This window comes from Stenella coeruleoalba (assembly GCF_951394435.1).
Source record: "Stenella coeruleoalba genome assembly, chromosome: 2".
NCBI lineage: Eukaryota > Metazoa > Chordata > Mammalia > Artiodactyla > Delphinidae > Stenella > Stenella coeruleoalba.
In genome coordinates, this window is record NC_137147.1 from 8,686,137 (window position 1) to 8,701,129 (window position 14,993).

At 46.1% G+C, this 14,993-nt stretch overlaps 1 protein-coding gene across 2 annotated transcripts; it reads left to right on the forward strand.

Moving 5' to 3' along the window:
• Positions 1-82: 82 nt before the first annotated feature.
• Positions 83-6,145, forward strand: TCL1A (TCL1 family AKT coactivator A). Of its 2 annotated transcripts, none has more exons than XM_079914179.1 (4): positions 83-829; positions 4,008-4,178; positions 4,562-4,622; positions 5,124-6,145. In XM_079914179.1, the coding sequence occupies exons 1-3, from the start codon at positions 710-712 to the stop codon at positions 4,616-4,618; spliced, it is 348 nt and encodes a 115-aa protein (XP_079770305.1). In that variant the 5' UTR covers positions 83-709; the 3' UTR covers positions 4,619-4,622; positions 5,124-6,145. The 2 variants fall into 2 exon arrangements, with proteins under 2 accessions (XP_079770305.1, XP_079770306.1); XM_079914180.1 differs by having other exon boundaries at positions 5,239-6,145.
• Positions 6,146-14,993: the final 8,848 nt, after the last annotated feature.

The window sequence follows — 14,993 nt, forward strand, 5'->3', positions numbered from 1 at the left end:
CGTTTCAGAATAGCTATCAGATGACCACAGCATCATCAATGAATGGAAAACGTGTTGGAGAGAGGGAAGGGGGGCTTCAAGAGCTGCAATTTACCAAGGAAATTGACTGCGATACCCAAATCCACAGGCTGACAGTGGTGCCGTGAACCTGGGAAAGTCCAGGCCTGCTTCAGGCTTGCACCATCTCTTCTGATCCCAGATGTGCAGGGGCCCTGGCTCCGGGCGGCCACATGTCGACTGTGAGCTCCAAGCAGAGGCTCGAGACCCAGTCTTGAGCGGCCACACATAGTGGCTGTCCCGGACAGTGGGGCACGGGTGTCGAGGGGAGCGGAGGACGCAGGTGCCTTCTGACAGAAGAAAAGGCCAAAGCCACAGACCCGAGTGCCTCCCCAGCAGTGGGGAGTAGGGGACGGAGGGCAAGGCTGGCTGGCTGTGAGTATGGAGGAAGTCCTGGGTCTGTGGGGCTGGATCTGCGCTCCTAGACGCTGCCAGGGTCTCAGGGCACAAGGCAGGCCTCGGTGCAGGGTCAGATCCTGTCGTGCCCTGTCGCTTCGGCACGGCCCGCCTCCCGCCCCGCCCTCCTCCCGCCCCGCCGCGTGGGGTCGCCCGTGCACCGTCCCGTTATAAAGCACCGAGGTTCCGGAGCCCGTGGACCAGCGAGAAGCCCGGAGAGGCTCCAATCCTTGCTTCCTAGACCACTCGCGTCACCATGGGCGAGCTCCCTTTCTTCAGGGCGCACACGGCCTTGCACCCGGACCACCTGTGGATCTGGGAAAAGGCCGTGTATGTGGACGAGAACCAGCGCACCTGGCTGCCCGTAACCATCGAGGTACAGACGCTCTGGGGTCGGGCGCGCGGGGCAGCATGGGCGTCCCATCCGTGGCCCGGGCTCTGGAGCCGGGTCGCCCCAGGCCGTGCAGGCCCTGGAGGAGCCCCTCACATGCCGCAGGGCGAGGGCGGCGGGGAGGCTCAGAAGGGCAGGTCCACCCAGGGCGGCCGGGGACTCACAGATGAAACCACTTTGCACTGAGTGCAAGGATGAACAGTTCTCCGGGCCAGGAAGGAGGGTGGGAGAAACACAGAGAGAGGCACGTTGGCCAAAGGATGGGGACCCAGTGTGTCTGGAGTGTATGAATATGATCTTGAGTAAAATAGAACTTCTCTGGGCCTCAGGGTTCTAATCCATAAGATGGGAATAATCTCCAAAGTATGATTCACACACATGGCCAATTATCAAAATCTCCATAGATGAGCCCAGAAATCTGTATTTTGAAAGAACCCTCAACAGATTACGATCAACCAAGTTTGGGAAGCACTGCTCTAGAGTTTGGAATATTTCATACCTCCTCTGAGCTCTGGAGGAAACAAACTTCACAAGGTATATAGTAGTGTAAAAGCCAGTATTGAGTAGACGTTGGCTTTGTTTTATGTGTAATGCCTTAAGATGGCTCTTTAGTTAATTTTCTTTTCTTTTTTTAAGAACTACAACTCTCTTACAGCACTTTCCATCGGAGCATGGATTTCCTCAAACTTAGGTGAAAAATGTTGAAACTTTCCATATATAAACCAAAGAAAGAACGTATAAAAGAAAAATTTAAATGCATTAGAACATTTATGTAATGTAATATCAGGACAGCTAAAAGTTACTGAGAGTGACTGTGTTCCCATTTTATAGATGAGGAAACAGAGGCATAGAAATGTAAATCTGTTCAAAGTAGTGCTGCTTGTAGGTAATGGGGTTGGGATTCCAGAGTCATAAGCACCATCTAAACTTTGCATCTTTATTGGCTTTTAAGATTTTGAAATACATATTTATATACATATATATACTTTTTTTTTTTTTTTGTGGCACACGGGCCTCTCACCGTTGTGGCCTCTCCCGTTGCGGAGCAACAGGCTCCGGACGCGTAGGCTCAGCGGCCATGGCTCACGGGCCCAGCCGCTCCGCGGCATGTGGGATCTTCCCGGACTGGGGCACGAACCGTGTCCCCTGCATCGGCAGGCGGACTCTCAACCACTGCACCACCAGGGAAGCCCCGTATATATACTTTTAAAAATCAAGTCAAATATTCACTGTAAGTCAAGTATTTGAGGAAAATTTAAGTGAATATCTTTTTTTAATCTCTGGTTGGGACATATCTTCTTCAACATGATGCTGAAACTGCGAAGCAGAGTTTTTCACCTAATCATTATAAATTCTGGACAAAACATAACCCTTTAGCAAACCATGGGGCAGGAATTTCCCCACATAACTTAAAGGACCAGTATTCTTAATATGTAAAGATTTACATAAGTCAACAAGAGAGAGATGAATAAACAAATGTAAAATGGTTAAAGGACATGGAAGGTTATATACTAACACAGCAAGAATGGTGATTTCCACACTTACACCTTGCAGGGTGATCTGAATTATTTTTTAACAGTGAGTTCTAATTTACTTCATAGACAAAAATTTTGAAAAGCTATTTCCACTTTGGAAAAATAATCATTGAACAAAGATAAGAGTCCAATTTTTATGCCAAGCAGGATTCTAGGCTGTGGGGTTTTGCAGTGAATGTGATTAAATCTCACTGCTTGTGAAGCTGACATTCTGCTGGGGGAGAAGGACAGCACACTAATTGAGGCCGGTGGTAAGTTCTGTAGGATAACTACAGTGGGAGGGCAGGCAAGGATGAGTGGGGTGAGGTCTTCAGGCTAGTCCTCCAGAGTTTTTCTTGTTTGTTTGTTTTTAATTTATTTATTTTTGGCTGTGTTGGGTCTTCGTTGCTGTGCTCAGGCTTTCTGTAGTTGTGGCGAGCGGGAGCTACTCTTCGTTGCAGTGCATGGGCTTCTCATGTGGTGGCTTCTCTTGTTGCAGAGCATGGGCTCCAGGCTCGTGGGCTTCAGTAGTTGTGGTTCCCAGGCTCTAGAATGCAGGCTCAGTAGTTGTGGCGCACGGGCTTAGTTGCTCCGCGGCATGTGGGATCTTCCCAGTCCAGGGCTTGAACCCGTGTCCTCTGCGTTGGCAGGTGGATTCTTAACCACTGCGCCACCAGGGAAGCCCTCCCCTCCAGAGTTTTAATTTGCATGTGCCTGCCACATTTTGCCCATCATTTTCTTTGAAACCTTTCTGGACATCTGGGACATGCCTCTTATGTATATCATAAAAGTTGGATTTTGCTGACATTTGTCTTTATAGACATACATTTGAGCAGAGACCTGCCTTAAAAAAAGGGTGTGAGCCCTTCATGGATTTAGGGGAGAATGTTCCAGGCAGAGGACAGCAGGTGTGAGAGATTTCTGGGTGTGTGCACATCCCAGACACTGCGAGGAGGCCTGTGTGGCTGGAATGGGTGGAGGGTCCAGGATGGAACAGAAGGAGGTGAGAGAGGCAGGGAGCCGCTCTGGGGGCCTTCGGGCCATGGTGAAGATTTCAGTTCATCTGCCTGCGATTGGAAGGTGTCGGAGGGCAGCCAGCAGGGGAGTGACGTGATTTTTAGGTGCACACCTGGCTGCGGTGCTGAGTCTCGGCTGTGGGCCACAGGGCCGAGTAGGCGGCAAGATGGGCAGTTGTCACAGTAGCCCAGCGAGAGGTGATGAAACAGTAACAGTGGCGGAGATGGTGACAAGTGGGCTGTCACCTGATTCTGGGGTCTGGGGAGATCTTGTTTAAAAGAGGTTGTATGATAAAGAAGAATCCAAGAAAATCCCCCATCAGCTGAAATAGGCACCAGACTCCATAGTTACAGAAGCTCTGGGGCCCCATGGCATACCCCGGCAACCAGGCATTTGTCACGAAGTGGACCTTTTGTGGCCCTGTCTGGGTATCTAGACCCATTCGAGTGCTGGTCATCTCGGCCCAGCCAGAGTCCCTGAGAGGAGCGTGCCTGGCTTCGGGATTGGAGCTTCTGGGAACAGTGACCACCAGCATCTTAGATGCGGGCTGGGCTGGGTGGGTGGCAGGATGGACCGTGGGTATTTGTGCCTGCAGGACCGTGAAGTGTGCCCTGCCCTTCTCTTCTCTTCAGTTAGAAAGTAGCCTCCAAGTCCTCATGCGTCAGGAAGATGTCCCCCTGGGGGAGCCTGTGTGCCCCAGCCAGCTGGGCCCGTACCTGCTGCCCGTCATGTGGCAGCTCTACCCCGGAAGAAGGTACCGAGGCTCAGACTCCAGCTTCTGGCGCATAGTGTACCACATCGAGGCAAGTGTGCTTCTCCGGGGACCCGTCAGGGCATCGTGGGTGGCCCTGCTCCCCTTCCCCCATGTCTGGCCTCTGTGGTCTATCTGTTCCCTCCATTTCTGTACCAGAAGCTAAAACAATGGAGGGACTTTACAAATGCAGATTTTTAAAGGACCAGATTGGAGAGACATTAGAAGCAAATGACCAACCACCCTCGGGGGTCTCCAGCGGAAGCCCCTGGGTGGCAGGAGCCTCTGTGGCGGGCAGTCCCAGGGTGAAGGCTGGTGGGAGGAGGGGCCCCTGGGGTCCCCCCCATGCAAGTTCCCGCCTGCCACTCCAAGCCCAGGGGCCGGGAGGGGAAGGAGAATCCCGGACTCTGGCCTCCAGCTCCTTCTCTCTCACAGTTTGGCGACACGGAGGACATGCTCCTGGAGCAGATGGCAGACCCAGAGTATGAGTGACGAGGTGAGCCCCCGGGGCCAGGTCAAGGAGAGGGAACGCCCCTCCTGCCCTCCGTGAAGGCAGAACTGACTCCCACCCCCCGACTGCGCTGCCCTGCGATGGTCCCCAGGGTGGGGGATCCAGGCTCTCTCCTTTAACACCTCAGAAGCCAACCATTTTTAGGCCCCCTTCATATTAGGGGCACACAGCTAGCTGCACAGTGCTTCACAGGTGTGGCCACTGTCCCTTGATCATCGCATCAACCAAGCTGGGTAGTATTAACTTTACAGGTTATAAAAAGGGGTTTTGAGAGGCACAATGACTGGTCCAGGTCACAGAGCCAGGTTTCAGATCTGGGTCTTCCGACACCAAGCCGCTGGCTCGGACGCAAGGCCTCGGCTCTGGAGACCGGCACCGACCACCCAGCTCGCCCGTCCAGACTCTTCCCGGCAGCTCCACTCCCACCCACCCCACACCCTGCCCCTTCCTTCCCTTTGCCCTTGACCCTGTCTTCTCTCGTCCCAGGTCCTGCAGCTCCCATCTCCTCCCGCCCCCTGAACCCCAAGCCTGCCGCGGCGATGTTCGTGCTCGTGTTCACCTTCGTGCACCCGCCCTGTGTGTTCTGCTCCGCCACACCCAGGTCCAGGAGCGGAAGGATGGGCAGAGGATGAGCCCCCCACACCGGACCTGCCTGCCGGAGAGGTCGTGTGCGGGTACAGCTTCCTCCTCCTGCCCCGCCGTACCCGTGTCTCCGGCTTTCTCAGCGGCCCGATGGTCTTCAGCCTCTGTCCCCGTTCTGTCCCTCCCAGCAACTAGCGTCACATCCGGAATGCCCTGGGCTGCTTCTCATTCTGTCACCTCAGCTCTGTGTCCTTCCGGCCGTAGGGGATGGGACCTACTCGCCGGAGCCTGGTCTCTGAGCCCCTGGACCAGCTGTCTCCTGTGGCGCCGGCCCACACATGCCCACACCTCGGCCAGCGCCCCCTGCCCCAGCAGCCTCGAGTGAAGGCCTGAGGAGGGCCCAGGTCTGTGCTCAGGACCCAGAGGCCTGCCGGTCAGCGGTCCCCAGCCTGGGATGTGGCAGGAGGCTGGACAGGCGAGCACTGTGGACGGGACCTCGGGTTGCCCACCTGTAGAAGGATAGAGGTTGGAGGTCCCCCTGTTTTACAGGTGCCCGCAGACCTGGATGTTATGAAGTTGTATGTAGCGTGAACACTTTGTAATGTTGGTTGATTAAATGTAAGACAGTTCATCTAACTTTGTGCCGGACCAGCTTCTATCCTTGACCCAGATTCTAGTGGAGAGAAGCGGGAGCAGATGGTCACTGAGTAAGAATATTTGAAATGGAAAGAATATTCGTGAATTTAGTGTATATATATTTTTACTTTGGAGGAAAGGTTGGAATTTTATTTTTTTTTCCGTATAATCCAAATGCTCAAAAGCCCAGTGTTCTTAGAGGTATAATTTTGACAACCATTGGAATAAGTGACCTCAAAAAGTCTCAATCAGCATCTCCTGGTATTCAAGACCCCCCACCCCCGGCCCTGTCCTCCTCACCCTCCTGGCCCAGCCAGCTCTAGCTCCTCTGTCCTCACCTGGGTAGTTCCAATCCCAGCAGGAGTCCCTCCTCCCTGAAACTGTACCCAGCCATCCAGCCAGAGTCCCTTACCTACTTCACGTGCCCCGCAGTCACAGCCCAGCCCCGATGCCTCCTGCTTCCTTCTCAAGATCTGCTGCCCCTCGTCTACCTTCTGAACAGGTAAGCAGGACCTCAGGCATTACAAAGGGATGCCTTCCAGTCAAAGGAATCCATTCTGTGTGGAATACTGCTCCTCTCCACTTAGTGTGACTTTAGTCTATAGCTCTTCATCACAGAGCGATGTCAGGGTAATGACACAAGTAGGTTGTTAAGTATCTAATACGAGAATTATATAAGAAAATACTACATTTCCTATATTTTATTCTCTGACCCCAGTCTTCTTACTCGGCCCTAGACAGATAAGCGTCGGGTACCACGCGTGCCAGGTGTGCATCTTTTATCATTTTAACCCTATCGCCTTGCGTGGTGCTCGGCAGTGTAAAAGTTTGGTCTGTCGAAGCGTCAAAACATCAGACCAGGAGGAACATCAGTGATCAGCCAGTGGCCTCACTTTAGGAACAGGTCCAGGAAGAGGAAAGTTCTCATTTGGAGCTAAATGCTTGTGTGTCCCCCAAATTCAGATGTTGACGCCTTGACCGCCAACGTGTGTATTTGGAGGTGGGACCTTTGGGAGGTGATTAGGGTGAGAAGAGGTCCTGAGGATGGGGCGTTCATGATGGAATTAGTGCCTTTTTAAGGAGAAGAAGAGAGAAAGATCACTCTCTCCACCTGCACGCACCCGGGAAATGCCAGGTGAGGACACAGCGAACAGACAGCTGTCAGCGAGCCAGGAGGAGGCCCTCACCAGACACTGGATCTGCCAGCACCTTAATGTTGGACTTCCAGCCTCAGAACTGTGAGAAATAAACCTCTGTGCTTTAAGCTGCCACCACCACACCACACGGAGTCTGTTGTGTTCTGTTACAGCAGCCCGAGCAGACCAAGACAGTTCTTGTGCAAACTTCTCTTGTTCGTGAACCTTTGGCCATCACCGTGAACTCTGCTGAGGGCTGCAGATACAGCAGTGAACAAAGCTAAGCTGCTCTCATGCAGCTTTCATTCTGGAAAAAGAAGAACAAGAAGCTTGGAACGTGCAAAATCCTGCAATGAAAACAGAACACAGTAACCTGGTAGCGAGGTAGGTCAGGTGGTGAAGGAATTCCCACCTGTGTAGGTAGCCTTTAAGATTGAACCTTGAAAATGAGAGGGATCTAGATTCTTCTTAAATCAGGCAGGAGAGTCCCAGGACGAGGAGATGCAAGTGCTGTGCAGGTTTAATTTGCTACGGAGGGCTTGTCCGGTGGTACAATGGTTAAGAATCCGCCTGCCAGTGCAGGGAACAGGGGTTCGAGCCCTGGTCCAGGAAGATCCCACGTGCCGCGGAGCAACTAAGCCCATGCGCCACAACTACTGAGCCTGCGCTCTAGAGCCTACGAGCCACAACTACTGAAGCCCATGCGCCTAGAGCCTGTGCTCCACAAGGAGAGAAGCCACCGCAATGAAAAGCCCGTGCACCGCCATGAAGGGCAGCCCCCGCTCACCGCAACTAGAGGAAGCCCGTGCACAGCAACGAAGACCCAACACAGCCAAAAATAAATTATTTTTTTAAAAAATTTGCTATGGAAACTGAAACAGCAAAAGATCTTCTCACTAAAAGAAAATGCTCTTTTATGAGCATAAGTGGCCCTAATAAATTAACTATAAATGTGATGCAGAATCTCAGTTTTCCACAACAAGAATGACTTTGGGGTTGTGGCTGAGACAGCTGGGTGGACAATGATGGAATAGTGACACCTCCAGTTGGCGAGTCGATAGACTGTTGATTGAATATGGATCTAGAACTCAGGTCAGGACTAAAAATATCAATGTAGAAATCATTAAGATATCAATAGCAGTGAAAGCCAGGGGCCTGACCTAGGTCCCTCTTGGAGAGATGGTGGCATCTTTGAAACCTGGAAGCAAGTGTTTCCAGAGGGCCGCTGTGGTGGGCTGGGGAGCACGCCGATGAGGGGCTGCATAGAGAGAAGTGGGTATCAGATTTGGCCACGTGGAGGCTGGTGGTGACACTGTCAGGGAAAGTTTGCTGTGACAGGGGCATGGCCCGGTTGGGGTAGGCGTAGGAGGGAAGGGGAGGTGGGGAGAGGCAGCCCTTCTAGGAGCTTTGCTGTGGAGGAGGGTGGCGTCGAGGCAGCTTCAGCGGGAGGTGATGGAGCCCGTGTGTGCAGCCCAAGGAAAAGGCCAGCAGAAGGGACAAGCTGATGAGGCAGAGCAGAGAGTCTGTAGTCAAAGGACCAGCATTCCTGAGGAAGCTGAGTGGGATGGGCCCAGGCACAGATGTATGTTGGCGTCTGACAGAGAGCTTGAGCCGCGATCAGCATCACGCCAGTCTTGTTTCATTTCCCCCCATACAAAGTTAGGGTTTGTGTTTTTGCTGAAGTATTTTAAAGGCTTAATATTTCACCCACAAGTATTTTATTATGTATCTCCACAGAGAAAACTTTTTATTCCTGATAGCCACAATACCATTGTCACCCCTAATAAAATTAACTATAATTCCTCAATACATCTAAAGCCCAGTCTGTTTTCACATTTCCCGTTATCTCAAATGTCTTTCTGCAGCTGGTTTAAATCAAGACTCAGACTGCGTGTGGTTGATGCATCTCAAGTCTCTTGTGATCTATAACCCACTTCCTTCCTTAGAACAAACCAGGTAAACTGTCCTGTAGACGTTCTGGATTTGGTGGACGGCATCCCAGAATGTCCTTTAATATGTTTCTCTTCCTCTTATTTCCTGTCTTTAGAGACTTGATTAGATTCTGGTTTAATTCTTTGGGCACAGATACCCACAGGTGGTGCTGTGTGCTGCTCATTGCATCAGGTCAGGAAGCGCATGATGTCAGGGTACCACTCTGGGTGAGACTGATCTATCATCCGTCATGACGTTCGCCATCAACCTGTCATCTGCGCCTTTGGCATCTTTATGATGTACCATCATTCCTGTCCAAGAATATGGTTTCTCTTTTATTTAATTATACATTTGTGTCTTTCAGGAATGTTTTATAGTTTTAATCATAAAAGTTTTGCGTATTCTTTTTCTTTCTTTTTTTTCTTTATTTGGCTGTGCCAGGTCTTAGTTGCGGCACGCACTATCTTCGTTGCCATGTGCAGGATCTTTTTTTTTTAACATCTTTATTGGAGTATAATTGCTTTACAATGGTGTGTGAGTTTCTGCTGTGTAACAAAGTGAATCAGCTATACATATACATATGTCCCCATATCTCCTCCCTCTTGCGTCTCCCTCCCACCCTCCCTATCCCACCCCTCTAGGTGGTTACAAAGCACCAAGCTGATCTCCCTGTAAAAGTTTTGCATATTCTTGTTGCAACTATTCTCAGACATTTAATTTACTTTTTGTTATCGTAATGGTGTCTTCCCTTTCATTATATCTTTTAATAGGATATTGCTTGAGGGGTGTATGTGTATGCATGTGTGTATAAAATAGCTATTATTTTCTGTATGTCAATTTTATATTCTGCTATATTACTAAAATACCTTATTATTTTTTAAATTGAAATATAGCTGATTTACAATATTGTGTTAGTTCAGGTGTGTAACAAAGTGATTTGGTTATACATATATTTATATGTATATATCTATATTCTTTTTTCAATTTTTTTCCATTATAGTTTATTACAGGATGTTGAATATAGTTCCCTGTGATATACAGTAAATCCTTGTTGTTCATCTGTTTTATATATGGTCGTGTGCATCTGTTAATCCCATACTCCCAATTTATCCCCCCCCCACTTCCCCTTTGGTAACTGTAAGTTTGTTTTCTGTGCCTGTGAGTCTGTTTCTGTTTTGTAAATAAGTTCATTTGTGTTAGTTTTCAGATTCCACATATAAGTGATATCATATAATATTTATCTTTTTCTGTCTGACTTCACTTAGTATGAAAATTTCTAGGTCCATCCATGTTGCTACAAATGGCATTATTTCATTCTTTTTTATGGCTGAGTAATATTCCATTGTATGTATGTATACCACACCTTCTTTATCCATTCATCTGTTGATGGACATTTAGGTTGCTTCCATGTCTTGACAGTTGTAAATAGTGCTGCTGTGAACATTGGGGTGCATGTGTCCTTCTGAATTAGAGTTTTCGTCTTTTCTGGATATGTGCCCAGGAGCGGAATTGCTGGATCATACGGTAACTCTATTTTTAGTTTTTTAAGGAAACTCCATACTGTTTTCCATAGTGGCTGCACCGATTTACATTCTCACCAACAGTGCAGGAGGGTTCCCTTTTCTCCACACCCTCTCCAGCTAAAATATCCTACTATTTACAGTAGTTTTAATTTATTCTTTGGGTATTCCAGATACATGGTGATAGCATCTGCAAGTAGAGATATTATTACCTCTTCCTTCTTAACTCTTATTGTTGTAGTTTCTTTTTCTTGTCTAATATCTCCAAAGCTATCATAAGCAGTAATAGGCATTCTTTTATTTTCTTAACTTTATTGGGAAGGCCTCTGGAGTTTCCCTGTTAAGTATGATCCTGTCTTTGCAGCTGAAATATTTATATTTTATCAAGTTAAAGAAGTATCTTTCAATTCCTATTTTAGAATTTTTAACATGAACAGGTATTGAATTTTGTTACATGCCTTTTGAAGTCTAAGGAGATGATTAGATGATACTTTTATTAAACTCTATTAGTATTATATTGATATGAGGGTATTGACTCTTTCTTACATTCCTGGAATGAACCACAGTTGATCATGATGAATAACGCATTAATGTATTGGTGGATCTCTTTGCTAATATTTTATTTTAAATTTTTGCATCATAGTTAAAATGGTCTGAATTTTTTTCTTTTTTCCCCCCTCTCAATCTTTGTCAGATTTTGGCATAAAAGTTGTATTCACTTCATAAAAATAACTTAGAGGCTTTTCTTTTGTTCTACCCTGTACTACTGTAAACTGCGTTAAGATTATCTTTTTTTTTTAGCTTGGGAGAATTCCATTCAAGCCTGGTGCTTTTCTGGAAGGAGCACTTCTACAACTTCCTGTTTCTTCGGTGGAAATTGGCTGTTTAAGCTTTTTAGCTGTACTGGATTCAACTTTGGTTAAATAAATTTTCCTAGAAAAGGATCCATTTCATCTAGGTTTTATATTTTATTTTCATAGGTATTCAAAATAGTCTCTGGGATTTTAATATTCTCTCTGGATTATTATTGCCCCTTGTCATTTCTTATTTTGTCTTTTTTGTGCTTTATCCCATTTAGTAAAATTAGGTTTGTCTATTTTATTTCCCCAACAGCCAACTTTTTGACTCATTTATTAATTCTGTTGTTTTGTTCGTTTGTTTTCTATATCATTGATGTCTGTTTTTATCTTTAGTTCTTTAGTTCTATATTTGTTTCTGTTGTCCCTTTTCTAGCTCTTTTGAGTGTTTATTTTCTTTTTAAATTTTTATATAGATATTTTATGTAACAGCTTTACTAAAATGTAATTGACAGGGCTTCCCTGGTGGCGCAGTGGTTGAAAATCTTCCTGCCAATGCAGGGGACATGGGTTCGAGCCCTGGTCTGGGAAGATCCCACACGCTGCAGAGCAACTGAGCCCGTGCGCCACAGCTACTGAGCCTGCGCGTCTGGAGCCCATGCTCCGCAACGAGAGGCTGCGACAGTGAGGGGCCCGCGCACCGCGATGAAGAGTGGCCCCCGCTCACCGCAACTAGAGAAAGCCCTCGCGCAGAAACGAAGACCCAACACAGCCAAAAAAAAAAAAAAAAAAAAAAAATGTAATTGACGTACCATACAATTCACTCTTTCAAAGTGTCCAATTCAGTTGTTTTTAGTCTATTCACAGTTTTACAACCATCACCATGGTTGCCTATTCTGCGTATTTCGTATAAATGTCATCATACAGTATGTCTTCGTCTGTGACTGGATTCTTTAACATAATATTGTCAAGGTTCACACATATTATGGTGTATATTAGTATTTAATTCCTTTTATGACTGAATAATATTCCATTACATGCATATGCCCCATTTTATACAATCATGGACATTTGGGTAATTTCTGCCTTTTGCCTGTTATAAATAATGCTGCTACAAACATTCGCACACAGTTTTTGTGTGGACACGTGTTTTCATTTCTCTGGGTTATATACGTAGGAGTGGAATTGCTGAGTCATATGGTAACTTTTTTTTAACTTTTTGAGGAACTACCAGACTGTTCTCCAAAGTGGCTGCACATTCCCACCAACAGTGTATGAGAGTTTCGATTTCTTCACATCCTTGTCAACACTTGTTATTGGGCTTTTTGATTCTAGCCATATAGAAGGTATAAAATATCTCCTTGTACTTTTGATTTTGTATATCAGAAATCAAACGGCATGGCCATTTGTATATCTTCTTTGGAGAAATGCCTATTAAGAGCTATTAAGATCTTTTGCCCATTTTTTTAGTTGAGGTTTAATTGACATAAAACATACTAGTTTCAGGTATACAACGTAGTAATTTGATATTTGTACACACTGGAAAGATCACCACAGTAAGTCTAGTTAACATCAGACCTCATACATAGATTTCTTTCTTGTGATGATAAATAATTTTTACTCTCTTAGCACATTTCAAATGTGTAATACAGTATTATTAACTATAGTAACCTTGCTGTACATTAAGTCATCATGACTTATTGCCCACTTTAAAAAATTGGGTTATTTTCTTTTTTATTACCAAGTTATGAGTTCTTTATATATTCTGGATTCAACTTCCTTATCAGATAAAATTTACAAATTTCCCCCCAATCTGTGTATTGTCCTCTCACTTGTTGATGGTATCCTTTAAAGCACAAAACTTTTAAATTTTGATGAATCTAATGTATCTATTTTTTATCACTTGTGGGTTTTTTTGTTTTGTTTTGTTTTTTGGTTTTTGTGGTACGCGGGCCTCTCAACTGTTGTGGCCTCTCCCGTTGTGGAGCGCAGGCTCCGGACGCGCAGGCTCAGCAGCCATGCCTCACGGGCCCAGCCGCTCTGCGGCATGTGGGATCTTCCCAGACCGGTGCACAAACCCGTGTCCCCTGCATCGGTAGGCGGATTCTCAACCACTGCGCCACCAGGGAAGCCCATCACTTGTGTTTTTGATATTATATTGGGTTGGCCAAAAAGTTCATTTGGGTTTTTAGTAAGACGTTATGGAAAAACCCAGACGAACTTTTTGGCCAACCAATATCACAGAAGGCTTTGCCTAACCTTCACAGTCATAAGGTTACTCTACATTTTCTTCTAAGAGTTTTAAAGTTTAAACTCTTACATTAATGTATATAGTCCACTTTGAGTCAATTTTTATGTATGTTGTGAGGTAGGGGTCCATGTGTATAGCCAGTTGCCCCAGCACCATTTGTTATAGAGACTTCTTCCTCCCACTGAATTGTCTCAGCACTCTTGTCAAAAGTCAATTGACTGTAAAAGTAAGGGTTTATTTCTGGATCCTCAGTTCTATCTGATTGATGTACATACCTGTCCTTATGCCCATACCACACTGTCTTGATCACTATGTCTTTGTGGTAAGTTTTGAAATTGGGACATGTGAGTCTTCCGACTTGGTTCTTCCTTTTTGTTGGCTGCACAGTGCAGCATGCAGGCTCTTAGTTCCCAGGGATTGAACCCGTGCCCCCTGCAGTGGAAGCAGAGTCTTAACCTCTGGACTGCCAGGGAAGTCTCTGTTCTTCTTTTTCAAGATTGTTTTCATTACTCCACATTCCATATTCCTTGAATATCCATATGAATTTCAAGACCAGCTTGTCAATTTCTGAAAAGAAGTCAGCTTGTATTTTGATAGAGACTGTGTTGAATCTGTATATTAATATGGAGAGAATTGCTGTCTGTATTAATCTACTTAGGCTGCCAAATCAAAATACCATAGATTGGGTATTTTGTTTCAATGGTTACCTTTATACTAATATCTTAGGGCAATATTATTACTCCTTCTTTTAAAAATGCTATCTGTTGTAGCATTGTCCAAAGAACTTGCTATAATGATGGACATGTTATGTATCTGTGTTCTCTAATGTGGAAGGTGTACTGGCTACATGTAGTAGCTTATGGAGCACTTGAAATGTGGCTAATATGATTGAGAAACTGAATTTTAAATTTTATTTACTGCTAATTAAAATTCAAATAGCCAGGACTTCCCTGGTGGTCCATTGGTTAAGACCCTGTGCTTCCACTGCAGGTGGAGCAGGTTCGATCCCTGGTCAGGGAACTAAGATCCCACATGCTGAGCGGCATGGCCAAAAAAAACAATTTTAAATAGCCATGTCTGTCTGGTGGCTACCATGTTGGATGGTGCAGGTCTTTTGGTTCCCTACTATGAACATTATTGAAATTAGTAACCTCTTCTTCCCCTCCCTTCCTCTCCCCAAAGTATCTAAAGTGATATCCATTTAGTGCTAAATAATACCTTGGAGGCAACCAGCAAGCTTACTTTCTACATAATCTTTCCCTGCTCACCCCATTTTTGATAGATGAATTATGTCTTCATTACTGGAGGATATAACATAGTATTTTTCACCCTTGTGCCAACTAGTCTTCATTCTACAGTTACGTATGTTCAGTGCTCACAAGTAGTTCTTACAAAAAGCTTCTCTAAAGAATCTTGATTGTCTGAAACTTATTGTTTAGTAGATCTCTCAGGAAGGGCACACAGAAGCAATATTCCCTGATTCCCTCAACTTCATCACAGTT

What these genes read in the sequence shown, in the direction of transcription:
- TCL1A (XM_079914179.1), top strand. Translation starts at nt 710, where the DNA reads ATGGGCGAGCTCCCTTTCTTCAGGGCGCACACGGCCTTGCACCCGGAC. An exon ending in GGCTGCCCGTAACCATCGAG is followed by an intron (nt 830 to 4,007) that starts GTACAGACGCTC and finishes TCTTCTCTTCAG; the next exon opens with TTAGAAAGTAGCCTCCAAGT. An exon ending in GCATAGTGTACCACATCGAG is followed by an intron (nt 4,179 to 4,561) that starts GCAAGTGTGCTT and finishes TCTCTCTCACAG; the next exon opens with TTTGGCGACACGGAGGACAT.